The sequence below is a fragment of the Poecilia reticulata genome, chromosome 6 (assembly GCF_904066995.2).
Source record: "Poecilia reticulata chromosome 6, P_reticulata-male-v2, whole genome shotgun sequence".
Taxonomy (NCBI): domain Eukaryota; kingdom Metazoa; phylum Chordata; class Actinopteri; order Cyprinodontiformes; family Poeciliidae; genus Poecilia; species Poecilia reticulata.
Genome location: NC_088835.1, coordinates 13,643,387 through 13,660,207, shown reverse-complemented (window position 1 = coordinate 13,660,207; position 16,821 = coordinate 13,643,387). Strand labels below are relative to the sequence as shown.

Sequence of the window (16,821 nt, the reverse complement as noted above, 5' to 3'; positions counted from 1 at the left end):
GGAGTTCTTCCATCATCAGTTTCCATACATGCACAGTCTGTCTTTCTCCACTGTGTTTCAGCGAAGCAGAGCTCGAGTTTGACCCAGCATTAGGATCGGCGCTCTGAACTGGGTTGCCACTTGGGTCCCCCTGTTGGGCTTCCTTCTCCTCAAGGGCTCGTTTCTCCTGGATGCGAGTGCTGATCTCCTCCTGAAACTTGCACATCTGCTCCTGGAGCTCACTGATGAGATTTACCACACACTGGCAGGGTGGAGGATAAATGAGAAGAGGCAGACGATGTCAAACGGAGAGATGTAAGGAGAGGGAAAAAGAAATACACTGAAGTTAGATGCAACAATAGGAAGAAAAAAAGAGAAGATGATCATTGGATGACTCGTTTCTTAATTTAGTCTGCAGATGGTAATAGGTCTTCTAATGACTTGAAGTCCCCTGGCTGTGGATTGAAATGCAATTTTAAAGAACAGCAAGCATAATAAACAGAAAAAAGCCACACAAAACAACCGAGGGGAAAAGAAAAAGTCCAAATTGAGGTTGTAACAATGAATAAGTCAGCCTTGGGTCAGACTGAGGCTAGGCATCTTTTCTCACCATCTCACATTGCTGAAATAGTGTGACACACAAATGCATGTTCAAATATGTAAACTGAACACGCGCCAGGCTTTGTGCTCCACTTCCCCACAGGTGCCATGTGACGACTGACAGGAAAGGAAGGGATGAGCTTGCTGATAGATTTCTCTGGGGTCAGTGGGAGAAGCAGAGGGTCCAGGTAAGTTTGGAGAGTCGAGGAAAGAAACATGGTTTAAATGGGAGATGCACAAACTTAGCGAGTTGAAAATTCACTGTTAAGTGGGCTGTACTATGCTAATTCACAGTCTTACTGTGCAAAAGTTATGACCTTCTTCATTTATCTTCTCTAAAGGATCAGGTGACGGTAGAGTGGGCTAAAAATCAGCAATAAGCACAACGCAAAACAAAATCATTTCAGGGCTAAAACAATGTAATGTGATTAATAAACGGCAAACTAATAAATAAAAAAAAAATTAAAAAAAGCAATGACCTGACTTAAAGATGCATTTTCCTTCTGCTGATCATCCACTGTATGCAAAGCTTTAAGCTGTAAGGTGGGAATGACCTTGTGCATGCAAAAATGCAGATTTCTGTCTCAGTATACTTTGATTTATTTATTTTTATTTAATAAATTCAATGCAATTGTAACATGCTGCTCATAAAGTGCCAAAATACCAAGATAAAAAGTGGTTATTGGTTTAGTTAGACACAAAACTAATTTATTTAAAAAAAAACTAAGTTGATAGTATTTTTTTAATTTTAATGTAACTTGACAATAAGTAAATATAACTGGGTTTTTTAACTATATGAGAGGAAAATCAATTTCTATGTTTTTTTATTTTATTTTTAACAGTTATTTAACCCAGTGGCAGCATTTTTATTTGTGGTTTGCTAAGTTGTGCTACATCACTTTTTGTAGGGAAATTTAGCGCAACTTAAAGGTTGCGCTAAATTAAATAAAGTGTACCACAGTGTGTGCGAGTGGTGTAAATTAAGGGTACATTTATCATATTAGAGTTAAGCTTGTAAGCCAGAAAGATTCTAAAACTCATTAATCCTTTGACTTAAGGATAATTTTTCCAACTTAAAAGTCAAAGGTAAGAAAGTTACAAAATAAAAATATAAATATTTTTCTGAAAATCATCATTGGACTAAAAGAAGATAGAAATAGAGAGCAATAAAAACAGATGCAATGAGGGAAACAAAAAAGCACACATATCTCTTGTTTTATACAAAATAACTCGATAAATGCTTTCCCAGAAAAACAACCTCATCTCACAGTCATGTGAAATCTTTTAGAACCTGTTGCATAACCTGAAAAATGCACCATCAAACTAAACGCGTCATTCCCAGGCGATCATCGGTTGGCTGTACGGTTTTTTTTGGTTTTTTTCCTGTGTCGTACTGGTGTAGTTTCCTGAGGTGAAAGTGTTTTACCCCCAGGAATGCTCAGAATGGATGCCTGTCATTCCTCCTGACAGCTCACTGGAGCCTTGCAGCTGTTACAAAGCACACGCACAAACACACATCATCACTTTTCCTATTCCAGCTCCCATCTCTCCAACAAAAGCTAAAGACCACAGCTTTGTAGAAGAATCGTTGGCTATGAGAACCTTGGGACCTTTCTCCACACAGTTCAATAAACAAAATATTTAAAAGAATGCATTCTTCAGAGTGGTGCTTTGTGGAGTTGGTACCAGCTGTCAGTATCTTACACCCTGCAGCAGTTCGTCTACTTTGTTATCTTAACTGTGTTTGGACACACCACAGTGTGTCCAAACCTGTTCCACTTACAAGTATTGCAAGTTTGTGAAAAAGCAACAAAACAACCACCCACAGCTGAGATCCAAGTCTCTAAGTCGCCTCTTTAGTAGGGCAGTTCCTTTATGTATTAATGGTAAGAATCAAAATGGATCACATAAAATGTTTTTGTTTTACTTAGTGTGGGGAAGTTACTGACTGCTTGGACCCTCTACACGAAACCTACTTCAATCAATCATAACCATTTAACAAGCAAAATAAATAAAGGAGAATTAGTAATATCAACCATGTGGATTTTTAGTAACTTACACATGCAAAACAGAGGCGAAGGGGCAATGTGTGTCTGGTTGGTAACCTCACTCAAACACTCATCAGCTCTGCACTTCTCTTTGACAAACTCAAAGGCAAACAGTTGACTCATAATTCCACCCAAATTCTTGTATACGACACAGAAACCATAGTGAAGACCTGTAAAACCTGGCCTGAGAAATGCTACGTTAAAAGGATTAGCTCGCTTTCCGATTGTGTCGATTCATGGTTGTAAACAGGAGGTTAAAGATTAACATAGTTACTTAAGATAATTAGGTAATTCAAACAGCAAAAAAAACAAATTGTCTATTTATTGTCAACCAGTAGGATACAGTCTGAAAATTAGCTCTGAGAAGCTACCAGAATAGAACGACTGACTAGGAGATGGAAATAAAGATATGACGTTTAGAAAGAAATTGAAAATAGCTCAGCTCTTCATCTTCTTTTCTGAGAGAAACTTGTGTTAACATTATAAATGTCTCTTGCAGAGTCTGATCACACCATTTATCACTTACAGAACCAAACAGATGGCAGTTTTAGGCAACAGGATTTGTATTGCAAATATCTTTCCTGGTAACGATGCATGTCTTATAGGACAGGTTTGTTTTAACAGCACATCCTTTCCATTCTGATTTTTTTTTTCTGTTTTTAATCATCATGTTACCTCCCACTTGCTGCTTCCTCCTCCCCTTCTGATGCTTATCGCTTTCCATCAACATATTACTGGCCTCTGCACATCTAGAATGCTGAATCAAGTTTATTCAGGAGAAGCACAGCCTTTCTTAATGCCAAGCCACAAGAGCATTCTCAGGATCTGCTGTGCCAGTGGGGAGCAGCTTAGTGTCAAAAGAAACAAATTGCACACAAAGAAAATAACTATCGCAAAAAAAGACATCTCAACAGATAAGGCTGGAACACATGCATTTGAGCGTTATTATTTGAGACCATTGAAGGTCTTAATGTGATTGTTTCTACCTTCAGTGGAGCAGAAACTTGCTGCTAATCTGAATATAAACTCATTCAGAGACACATTGCACGCAACCTTTCGCTTTCTATAAATTACATCATCTCAACAGGTTTTAATGCAACTGCTGTGGCTCTTTGAATACAATGCAGTTTTAAATTATCCGTTACATTTTCCCAACCTACTGTATTGAATCTTATAAAACCATAAATGGCAATGGCATGTGGTGCTTTCTGTTATTTTTCAGCTTAACTTTAGAATTATGTCAAAGCTTTCATTGCAGATTATATAACTGAGCTTTGTCCATTAGAAATAAATCAGATGACACAGGGAATTAAACTCCTCTTGCAGGGAGCATTTTAATCACATTGCAGTCTTATGATATTTTAAAGGCCTTAAGGTGAAGCACGCTTTCCTTCTTTAAAAGATTTTTTTAATGAGACTATTTTTGTACTTTGAATTTAATGGCTGTTGTTGAAACCATCTGATGTGTTCTGGCTTGTTTGAGAGTTTCAGTGCTTAGATGCGAGTCTCATCAAGGATTCCACTATTAACTGTGCCAGTGACTTTTTTGTGGTGTTGGAATGTTTTTGTTGGTTTCTTATTGCATATGTAATGGTTCCAAAACAAAAGAGCAGGTCTTGCATTACCTGACAAGCGCTTTCGTTACTATTGCACTTACTTTTTGCATGGACCTGTGGAAAAACTTTATGGATGTGCGCTTTTATGAATAGTTTTAGAGGGAAACCTGTTGCTTGTCTAACCTGTTACACTTGGCGAAAATGGTGAACTTTTGGGATCTACAGGATGTTCCAGATTTAATTACCGCTGCTGGTGTATTGCACAAAGTGAATGGTAAAATTATGACCAAAACCTACCTTTGAAAGTCTTTGACTTCACCTCAGATCAAGAGCTGGTTAAACAAGGTTGTGAGTTCCAACCAAACACACATCAGATGGAGAAAGAATGGCACTTGATGAAACCTCATCAATAATTTATGGACTTTCAATTAACTGAGTCTGAGATCCAACCAATTTAAATTAACTTGCAAATTTTTTATATAAAAGAGTGGTCAATTATCAAGAAGCTTACCGTTTGGCTGAAAATGGCAATCATTAAAATGAAACTTACTAAAGAAAAAAAACAAACAAACCTTTTAGCCAAACCTCATAAATATATATATTTATGATGTTCTGGTATAGTATGACCACTCCAAGAGTCAGATTAAAAACAAATTCAAATTTGTCCACCCGATTCTATTTTTATTTTTGAAAACTACCATATAAAAATGACACTCTAGGAAATTAACAATTTAAATAAATAACCAAACGTTTTGCTTTGTCTGCTGATAAATAGGAGTTAGACACGATTTACTGTGCAACACAAAGCATAACAACCTGTTTTTCATTTAAATTAAAAATAAAGTTACATAGACTGTGCTTAAAAAGCCCATCTCTTTGTGTAAAGCATGTAAAAATTGTCACAAGTCAAATTGTTTACAGAACAAAAATTTCCTTTTTGCTGTCTTTGAGTGAAGTTGGTTGACATTCCCTACCTCAGCTTTGTTGTTCTTTGCATTTGCAGCATCCTGAGGGTTTGTGTTGGTTTGTGTTTCCTCCATGGTGACCAGCTTCAGCTTCAGGTAGGACACTTCATCCATTAGATCCAGCTTCTGGGTCTCCAGAGAAGTCCTGCTCCTCAGCTCCTGAAAAACAAACAAACAATGAATGTACTCTGTAGATCCTATTGCACACATGGAAGAAAGAAAAAAAAAAACACTTATGTTGCTTTTGCAAAACCCAGTAACAGAAAATGTTTTACACGTGTCGTTCATGCAAGGATTCCACTCAGCACAATCTTCTTCCCACACTACGAGAAGTCTGGCTGGGGGATAAAGACCCCACAATGCTAAATATACACGCTCTCACGCAGACACAGGCTTGCCGCAAACTATTAATAACGCTGGCCTTCATTGGTAGAGAAGAAAAGAAAGCATGTCTGAAAAAGAGGCAGATAAGAGATGTAGTTTCCCATGAGCATGATAAAGTTTTAGTTTTTCATGACTCGTATGTAAGCTTTCAATTCTTCATCCAAACTACTTCCAATTCCCCTTATGTGTCTACAAAATTCTAACTTTAGTAGTTGTGAATGTCATAATCTTGATCAAAATACTTTTGAGAGAAATTGAAAAGAAAATTAAATAGTGAGTTTTTCTTTTTTCATCTCAGGATGAAACAAAAAATATGTTCCGTCTTAAGATCGATTTTTTCCTGAACTTGACGGACATCTAAGATTTACTTTTTTCTTTGGAAAACAAAACACTAAAGGGTATGTGCATCAAAGATCCCTTTATAGAAAGTAGCGTTTTGTCCTGACAGAATGGAGCTCAGAGTAGGGGAACAAGGCGCACTTCTCCAAATCGTGCCTGAGTTTTGCTGTGCTGGTTGCTTGGAGACCAAAGGAAGTAGCGAGGTTTTTAGGCTGCAGCTAGAATACGGGCGAGCATACAAAAGCCTGGCATTGCATTACTCAGTGAGAAACAGGAAAATAAGTCACAGCTAGAAGAAGTATTGAGGTTCATAGTGATACAGTTGGCATTGGGAAACTTTAGCTCCTTCTAGCTGCTACACCAGGGTTTGTGATGAGGTGTAAGAGGCTTTTAGGGTCCATTCGACTGGATAAAAATGTAGTATTAAGTAGCATCAGTAGCATTAAGAAAGCGAATGCTTTGTAACTGGAAATATAACTGAACAATTTCTCCATATAATGGTACGATGATATCATTTTTTAATCAATTATTTATCCATCTCTCTATACTTTTATGTGCTTAATGTACAAAAGTCATTAAAAAGTGTAAAAGTCAACACTCTGAGAGGAACTGTATCCGTTTGTGGTCAAAGTGGACATAGTAAACAAGTTGTGTCAACACCACAGCCACACAGTCAACTCGTCAGACAGTTAAAAGCCCATAATCACTCCAGCTCAGAAAATCTGCTTAGTTATGGCAGCTGACTGTCAGTTTGCAATCTCACACCAGCGTCACATTACAGAGGGATAAGCTGCAATATTTAGAGGTAATTTATCAGACGTGGTCTGCCACAGCTCAGCTGCTCGACATTTGCTTTTACTAAATTGTAAGAAGTAACGCATGACAAATTATCCTGTCCTTAATGTGCCTTGCTCCTATACCCCTAATTATAGATCACTTTAAAAAAAGCTTTGGTCATCTCCAAATGGGGGTAAAATAAATAAAACACAGAAATGTCTAAGTCTGGACTCCAAACTCCAAACTCATCTGGTTAAAATCAAGAGGAACTTAAAATAGAGTCTACTTTAAAATGATTAAGGAAGAACATATACTGTACATGTTTACAATAGCTTTGTTTTATTTTTAAACCTTTAAGTTTTACCAATTTATCTGAAGGTTTTCCACACTCCAAAACAAAAATGGCTTTAAATTTAAAATGCTTTAGTTGAATTAACATTCTCACTGTGGCAGCAAAAACACAAAAAACAAAAACAAAAGCAAAAAAATGACTTTTTAATTTTAACATAATGGTAGATAACATATTAGTATTCTTTTTTTCATGTCAAGCGCTTGAGGATCAGGTAAAATACTCTTCATCTGCCTTCTGAAGCTCTGAACTTCTTCAAACTATCAGCTGTGACCTTTTATGGAAGAATAATATAAAAAACAACAGATAAAAATTCATTTCAAAGGTATATTTCAAATTAGGATTTAGTGAATGGTTAAGATCAATAAGATGAACTGTTGGGACTTTAATGATGACCTTGTTTGGAGACATTATTTATTCGATTCATCTGGGTGTGTGACAGGTCCTGCTTCCTGTCCACATCACTTCATTACAATACTGCTAAAGAATGTACAAAGGACTCAGAGCAGCAGTTTCAATTGGGAAATGTCATAATGCAAAGTGTGGGAGGATGACATCCGGGATAACGATGAGTACATTTCACTGTGCTGACTGTAAAACCATTTCATGTTACTTTAGTTATTTTTATGTACACAAACCTGAAATAGCCAAAGGAAACACTGGACATGGAGTCATACAGACTCTGTAAATGTTTTTAATAACGTCCTAAAACATATTATGACTGCATAGTTTACTATGTTGACACAAGCTAAATCTTCTGCTTTTAAGTGCCTAAAACATGGTCATTTGTTGGTTTGCAATTTAACACAAAAAATGACGTCAACAGGTTTAGGGCTCTAATAATGGGACATTTGCCGGTTTAACTAACTAGTCACTATCTAAACTAGCTAATAAATAGTATTTACACTAGTGAATACTGTCACAATAATTCTTTGCTGACACAAATACAATTGATGAAAAATGCATATTTTTTAGGTCAAATCATTTAAAAAAGACTAAAGAATAAATCTAAATCTGAAACTTAGACATTTTTCAATATCATTCATTATAGTACTTTAAGTATCTTTTTGCAAGTCAAAGCTTCACAAAAACTCCTTGTTAGAAATCAGCTACAAAACTATGATTGGTGCATTTTTATGCAGAAAACTGAGCTTCAAACTAGTGCATTCAAATGCAAGCACACAGATGGTAAACTACAAGAGGAAACTGAGGTCTGACGATACTGAATAATTAGTCAAAGTGCTTGGCAAACGTAAAGGGAGCAGCACTGGATTCTCTGTTTTTCAGGAACTGTCTATGTATCAAATTTGAACATCATATTTTGTTACCAACACCATAGCTGAACAAATTAAGGAAATAAAGTTTTCAGGAATTGTAGGTCAAACTCGGTGTTTAAAGGTACTGGCTTGTCTGTACAAGCAGTGTTTACTTATCAGAGATGGAAATATTTGGATTTATCTGCAGTACATCGCAGCCTAGCATAATCCTTGTTGCACTGAAGACTTATTCTAGCTTCTGCACTGATAGAAGCAGTCAGGAAAGAGAGAGCAGACATGTCGTCACATTTTAAATCCTTCAAATCTGACTTCTACGTGTACACAAAGAGGAGTTAAGAACCTGGAGAAGACGAAACAAAATACCACACGAGACGCAGACCACCTTTATCAGTCCCCATACCTAAATCTCTCTTTACCAAACATCTCGTATCACTTTGAGTGTTTGATCAGCGGTCAAAAATAAGTACAACGGCTGCATATCGGTGCTGCTAAAGCCTCAAATCATGACTGACTGCAGAAAAGATTTATTGCTGCAGCAATGTTAGTAATTGGCTGTCAATTTGAGATACTGTGTTTTGCATTTCTACATAAATCTAGAAAATATTAATTAAAGCTAGCAGGACGAAAGAAAGAAGCAGAACACTCCTGATAAGGCTTTTTATTTTGGAGCTGGGGCCTTTTCACACTCAATGTGGGCAACAAGGAGGACAAAGAGCCCATTGAGAAGTTTAAACAGAAGGCTGATTCTGTGGCAGTCAGGGTTGGGGTCCTTTTGTGTCCAGGCTGGCAGAACTCATGAGTTTGCTTCACTGCTGACGTCAAGAAAAACAACTGGAAAAAAACCTGGCCAGATCCGTTGTCAAACTGGCTCAGAGGTGGTTTTAGTCACCTTGACCACAGAAGATGTGAAAAACGCATGAGGGCAGACGAGCCGATCCGTGCTGTGTTTAAATGAGGTGTCAGAAGACGCAAGCGTTTCAAAAAGCCTGGAAATAATATATACATCTTTATTTTCTAACATCTGGATGAATAGGTGTTCAAAAAAGTCCAGACTGAAGCTAAAATTATTTTGGTCCACTGGACTATAATTATCATCTGATGAGCTAGCTGCCAACATCAGCATGTTCTCTCAAATATGCAACATGCTGACAGAAGGAAAAATGTCTGTTGTTGAGCAATTTAGTTTGGCAATTCGCTGTTTAGCACAAAACCCAGAGGAAAACTTCAGTGATCACATCAGCGTTCATTATTAATCCTCCAGCGACTTTAAATGTGTTCAAAGTACTATAGCATTCACAGTTGTATATTCACTTTTATCATGATAACCAAATGCTGCTGCTTGTGTTTTAGTCAAGTGCAGATGGGAAAACCAACAAACTACTAAAATAATTGTTCAGTATTTGTAGGTTTAGGAGCACTTAACTTACATGGGCCTCATTTCAAATTAATTTGCTTCACTTGTTCAGTTGTAAGAGTGAAACTTATTAGTTATACAGACTCATTTCACACAGAACAATAAATTTCAATCATTTATTTGAATTACTAGATAAAAGCTAGTGAAAGTCAAAAATGTTTTTTTATGTAGAAATTTAGAACGATGGATGGAAGATAGAATATAAGGATATAAATATAATGTGCGGTATATACTGTTGATATTTTCACTGAAAACATGAAAACATGCAAATTATCATATCAGAAGCATTAATAGTCTACTTTAGGCTCAATATCTTATTTTGCATTCCAAGCATCTAAATTTAGGCACAATCTATGTGCTACATTCAGGTTAATCTTAATTTAAATCTATTTGACAGAAAAAAAATAATTATAATTTATAGAATTGTATATAAACTGAGGTATTAATGGGTTGTAAGTGTATAGTTAATTTTTGATTGACTGGCTGATTGACTAAAACACTAAACAATGCAATTTTAGTATTACTAACCATGTTATAAAGACCATAACTTGTCTTTACAGGAAAGACAAGCCACCTTCATTTTTAGTTTGCTTTAGGTCAGACAAATGTTGTCTCATTCCTTCCAGGAAATTGTTGAGCTTTGACTTGTTGAACCTACTTGGTGTTTGTGCCGTTCATATCACCTTACATCAGCTTGGAGGACAGGAGTCAAAGGAGGTCAAGACAAACTGGAATAAGCAATAAAACAAACTGCCACTCCTTTATTTATTAATTTTCTCTCCTAGCTGAAACCTTCAGCACCAACGTTTTGCCATAAACGCGATATCAGGTTTTAATTAACACCAGTATGACTGTTGTGTTTGTAATCTACCTTGAAATATTTTTCCGTCATTGTAAAGTTTATCTATGAAAGCTGGATCCAGGGTTTCTGCAAGTTTTAATAACTTCAAATTAAAGACATTTTAAGATTTAAAAAATAATTAAGACATATATGAGCTTAAAAAATTCCTATCTTACATATAACTATTTTAAAATCATTTACTAATATATGAAGCAAATTAACTACGGTAATATAGCAAGTAATGCTAATTATTGATGATGATAATTTTATTGATAAATATTGCAACTGGTATCAAATGTAAATTATCCGCCTGTCATCTTGATGTCCATCACACTTTTTGGGATGTTTTTAAAGTGGATCAGTTAAGAACAGCTATTGCAATGACATTATGAAAAACCACAAATATTCCATACAAAGTGTAAAATTATCAGATTTGGGGCTTGTTGCACTCTGAAGTTTTTTTTCGATATCAACATTGCACATATGGTTATTGCCACAATATATTTAGAAACTAAAATGAAACTCAGACTTCAGCTGCAAGTTTTGGTTAGTGGAGCTAAATCTAGATCATTAGCACTGGCATTCTGTTGATTACAAAAGATCTGTACTTGCAGGTGTGGCATGTTTTAGATATCAGTAGTGGAGGCGTGTGTAGCTGTAAACGTAGGACATCTAAAAAGCCATAAAAGGTGCTTTAACCACAAACATTCAGGTTGAAGCTGTGCAAGATGGATGTGATTGTGATCTCCAGCTGGCTGGCAAGGTATGCAGGTAAACATAGTGCCGTTGAGCTGTGTGCCGCCCAAATACTGATACTATCGGTAGTTCTGCTCCATGGTTAACTTTTATAACTTCCAATTTCAGACAAACATAGTTTACTCTTTTTTGTTAGATTAAAAACAACAAATATACCAGTAATCACAAAAAGTTAAACATAGCTACTGACTAACATGACATTAAATAATAATCAAATTTAATAGGATGCATTTTACATATCAGTCGTGTAACGTGCAGCAATATTACAAGCACTGCTTTAATTTAAATAGAATAGTAAATACTATTGGATGACAAAAGATTTCTTGCAAATGTTAATATTCACAGCAAATAGTATTTTATTTTATATTTTTATATGTTTTACCTGTTGCAGCATCTCCTCTGTGGAAGCCAATTTCTGTCGATGCTCTTCCAAAGAAGTCTCCAAGTCTCTGATTTTCTCTCCCTGAGCCTCAACTTGGTCCGTCAAAACGCTTACCTGTTGGAGAACAAAATCCTTTAAGATGGAGGCTTTTCATTTTTCTCCTTAAGAACCACAAAATAACAATGAAATTCACTTTAAATCCCAACTGCGATTACTTGAAGCCTTCAAGTAGTACTCAAAGGTTGGGGAGAATTGCTCAGCAATTGACTGGGACAGTGTGATTTTCATCTTTAGCACTTTTCCAGATAACTTTAGTAGTACAAGATAAAAGCCAAAATAGTAACTAAAATAAAGTGCATCTCACAAAGATGTGTCTGCAGCTTTGGATAAACAAAATGTTCATAGCATCATGTTGTGTATTAATCCAGAATTTCATTGTTATACAAACTGATATTTTTTGCAAGAAAGAGACGTGTATATATATATATATATATATATATATATATATATATATATATACATACACACACTCAATAGCATTAAAATTTGCATTGTTATAATCAAATGATTTATTACAAAAATATTTTATATTCAAACTGCATTTTTTATTTTTATTTTTTAAACAAAGAAGATATATTTGTTTCTTTCACCAATAACTTTAGACAAGAAATGAGAACTAGTAACCAATAAGTTGATACTACAAAAAGGGTAAAAAGAGAATACTGACAACTACAACAACCATAACGATGTTTAATTTCTAGGAATCAGAATAAAACCCCTTACTTTTGTATCTGACATCCCACAGTGGGATCTCCATCCAACTTTAGGAGTTATTGCCATAGTGCTCAATTCACCTCTAACTAAATTGAATGGAAAGGACAAGTACATACAATGCCCTACCAAGGGCCACGAATGGACACCCCACATTGGACACCAATGGTTAAGATCAAGTATATTTTTGTGCTGGGATGATCTATTTAAAGACCAGACTGAAAACCAATTCAGATTTGTTCACAATGTTTTTCTCCATCCCGTCAAGGAGGTCGAGGAATTTTGCACAGAGGAATGTAAAATCTGTCAGTCTGGTAGAAATGTAACCCAAAAGACTTACAAACTGCTGCAAAATAAAAAGAAAGGTTTCTGTAAAACATTGACTCAGGAAACCTGAGAAAACATGCATCATTTTCCTTTCACTTTATGAGTTTATAGGTCTACCACATCAAACGTTAAGAAAATACTTTGAAGTTTGTTGTTGCGATGTGACAAAGTGTGGAAAAGTTCAAATGGTCTGAGTTATTCTGAAAGGAATATATATGAAGTTAAATCAGAAACTTTTGTCCTCCAACACACTTTCTGTAAACACTACACATCTATACTGGCATATCTCAACATTCAGCTCCACAGCAACATCCATTTACTTAGCAAATTGTCACTCAGGAATGCGTTTCACAGTTACTCTGATCTCCCAGACAACACATTTACCTCCTGCCAAACACACTTTAACCCTTCTTTTATTACCGCAGAGTGCTAAATCCATTTGACAGCAGCTGATTCTCTGTCACTTCTCTGACTTTCAGCCCTGCAGTCATGTCTCGTCTCACAGCCAACTTTTTCACTCAACACGCGTTAAATGATCTAACTACCCCTCCTTTCCAAAATGTGCCAAATGCAAGTGAATAAAAGCAATGAGTTGCTTTTAAAACACTACTAGGCACACAATCATATAAATCACAATACCCAATAATTAAACTGAATGTATCTTATCACCAAAACAAGAACTACTTCAGACACCTTTAGCAGGACTGCATGAAGTGCACAAAGGAAGTTTAAAGTACAACGTCTTACCTCCGGCGAACATAAAGAAATAGTTCCTTATTACTACACGGACGTCATAAGCCAACCACAGAATGTATAGCTGCCAACACAGAGAGAAATAAATGTTGAAGCAGAGCTACACCTCACATATGCAGTCCTGAGGCTGAAACAGGTAAGGAGAAAGTAAAGCGGAAACCCACAAAACAGACAAACTGTCAACAGCCAATTAAATCCTCCGTCAAAGAAACAGAAGCCCCGGTCATCCCTGGTTATCAGCCAATCAGAGTTGATGTCAGATGAGGAATGTGTAACGAGTAGGTGCGCATGTGGGGGAGAGGTGGCGGCAAGGAATGAGATATAGACTTTATGATAGCTTTGTGAGCCGGGGTCGTTCAGCCGATTGTGAGCATTGCAGAAAAAAAAAAGGTGCTTTTCAAAGAGCAAAACAAACACATACAGGAAAAGGCAGCCTGAGGAGCAGCTTCATAACAGCTAATTAAATTTGAGGAATTAAAGACATACTCTGGAGATCACAGCTGCCTGAACTAGCTATTAAACTGATCTGAGCGCATAGAGAACCTGTTGACATCACATAGTTCTGAGACCTGTAATCTTCCCGTGCCTAAGCTTTACAGTCTTGACATTTATAGATGCTGTGGAAGTTGTCAGCTTTCACATGTGGTTGTGAAAGTGTCTGAGCTTGATTTGCAATGAAGTAACACAAAATATCTGGAGTTCCTTGATTATACACTACAACAGCTGGAATGATAGCAAAATCCTGCCAGAAGTTAATTTTACAGATTTAAATTACCATTTGAAAACAAACAATAGATGAAACATTTTGCATATTGTTTCATTAACATTTAAAATGACTGAAAAAAAACTTGCTCTGACCTGCAGCACCAGAGATTCTTTGTCTCCTTCTAGTCGAAGTAGTCGTTCCTGATAGGTTTCATTGTTGGCTGGAGTACAGAGGCTCACCTGGACACATAAAAAAACACGCAGATTAATAGGAAGTTTACGGAGGAAGAGTGAGTAGTCGCATATCGTGAGTATGCCAAAAATGTACGTTGACTTGAATTTTCTGATGAAGTTCTAAGGTTTTCCACCCAACATACAAACATACCAGAAATTAACTGCAATGCATGCTGGAGGCTATTTCTTCAGAAAGTTGATTTAAACAAAGTTCTGCAAGATATGAGCCCATGAGTTGATATGTTAAGTACTACATTATAAATGGTCTATATGTGGACTTCCAACCATCGATTGTGCAGAAATATTACTTATTATATTGGTGATTTCTGCAGCGCACCCATGTCTTACAATTTGAAAGACAATCTAAATCCATTTGCTGTTTTACACTCACTTTTTAAGGTTACTGTTGGTCAGATTTACATAAAGAGCTCACAGAATGGCCCTTGTTTAAACCACATGACGCATTCCTATGAAACATCATCCGACTCATCCGAGTCTCATTTATCTCAAAACGGACCCACACTGTCACTTAGGCTTGTGATAAAACTTTCATAAGACCTCTCTGACTCCACCACTGACCTTGGAGTGGAACAAAACATATCTTATATAAACCGTTATGGATATATTTCAAGCCCCATGGCAAAACAGGAAAAGAGCAGGAAAAGAAGCTGCATCATATCTAGAAATAGAAAAGGCTTCAAAGGAATCTACTCCAGCACAAAAGGAAGAGACACTCTGGGTCAGAATCTCCCCCAGTTCTCACCAGAATTACATTTTTAACAACTCGGGAGTTGAAAATGAAACTCGAGCAAAGTAACTGCAGATGAAGAGCTGGCGCAGTTTGTATTTCTTTTCAGATTATGCAGTCGTTTAGGTCTAAAGCTGCTACTTCCTCAACTGTCACTGTCAACGGGGATTTTCCAAAAGAAACAGGAAATTAGATGCTTTTGGCTTCCATCAGCTTCAGAGCTACAGAAAACGTATAAGCTCACATCTTTAACTAATAAGAAGAAATTTATTTGTCATTTCATATAAATAAATTAAAAAAATTATCAAAGCAAAGTTTTTTATGTCCATAATGTTAGATAGAAGTGGTTGTCTTCATTTATAGGATTATATGAAACTAGACTTTGGACAGGAGAAGCCCTTCTCTCATTTCGCAACAGGATGACTTCCACGAGAAATCATTACATCTGCACCAAATGCATGACCTAGTATTGGCTAGAGAGGCGAGGGTTGTGCACCAAATGGGCTAGGTCTTTACCTCAAGTGGAGGAATTTTAAGTGTTTGTTTGGTTTCCAAGTGACCAGAACAGACAATGGATAATTTGTCTGTAGTTATGAGGGAGTAGCTGCAGTTTCTCTGAGCCAAGTCGAAAAACAAAGCTCTTGAGTAAATGGTTAAATCATTGTCCAACCTTCAGCTGATTTAAAGAGACATGGACCATGACCAGAAGAACAACATCCTGGGTGAACTGAGCTACCTTCATGGCATGGTTGGGCTCAACTTACAAATGGTGCAGAGTTCAAAAGCAAATCAGCGGTTTTGGTTCAAGCATTCGATGAAAATTAAGGTTTTACCACCAAAATAGTTCCATTGCTTAACCTGGGCTGGTGCCAGAGCAAGTTCTAAACTTGTTCCAAATGGTTTGGTTTTCTATAACCCAAGAGCAAACTAGAAGCCACATTATTACACCACTACTCTCTTGTATAAAATGTTTGATCCTTTTGTACAAAGCATTTCTCTGAAGCACAAAAAGATGCCTTAAATTCACCAACATAATTTACTAACATGCTTTTAAAGAAAACTGTGGACATTTTGAATGTTCTACTATCCCAATCAGCTGATCTCTGAATTGATCGGTACCAGCAAGCACACAGAAAGAGGACCTCAATACATTTAAAGCAAGACACTCAACACTAACTGATGGTAAAACAACAACAAAAACTGTCAGAACAGAGTTGAAGATGGCATTTATTGATGCAGTGGAAATATCTGCAGTATGTAGTGATCTGCTGGACACTGACCTTTGTCATAGGTGACATCACAATAAATAACCTTAATCCCAAATTTAGAAATATCTAAAACAAAAGTAACTTTGGACATATAAACAAGGCACTAAGAACTGTGACTGTTTACTAGTGTCGAAAAGACCACCTAAAACTCCTGGTGAAATGAGAAATTTCCTCCAGGTTGGTGAAAATGGAGAGACTAGCCTATTGGTGCCAGAACCAGAACTTGCAGCTGTGGAATCACAAAGAACTGCTCCAAAGCATGCACTAGCATCAATTCGACACTGGAAGTTATGGGAAAACAACTCGTGACTCCTTGGTCCTTTTGATGAGATACAAGTAACAATCAGC

General features: G+C 36.6%; 1 protein-coding gene across 17 annotated transcripts in view; it reads right to left on the bottom strand.

Annotated features, from left to right (window-relative positions):
* The window catches only part of ppfibp2b (PPFIA binding protein 2b), a 66,893-nt gene that overhangs the window by 20,675 nt on the left and 29,397 nt on the right, over positions 1-16,821 (bottom strand). For 13 of the 17 annotated variants that reach the window (XR_001776712.2, XM_017305377.2, XM_081607981.1 and 10 more), the window contains 4 exons: positions 14,377-14,463; positions 11,668-11,781; positions 5,158-5,307; positions 29-241 (listed from right to left, as the gene is read on the bottom strand). Coding sequence is in view for 16 of the 17 variants with exons in the window: in XM_017305377.2 (XP_017160866.2) it covers positions 29-241; positions 5,158-5,307; positions 11,668-11,781; positions 14,377-14,463 (564 nt within the window). In the remaining variant the exon portion in view is untranslated. Of the gene's footprint in view, positions 1-28; positions 242-5,157; positions 5,308-11,667; positions 11,782-13,512; positions 13,665-14,376; positions 14,464-16,821 lie in introns of those variants that run through there. The other 4 variants (XM_017305386.2, XM_017305389.2, XM_081607982.1 and 1 more) reach the window with 2 other exon arrangements.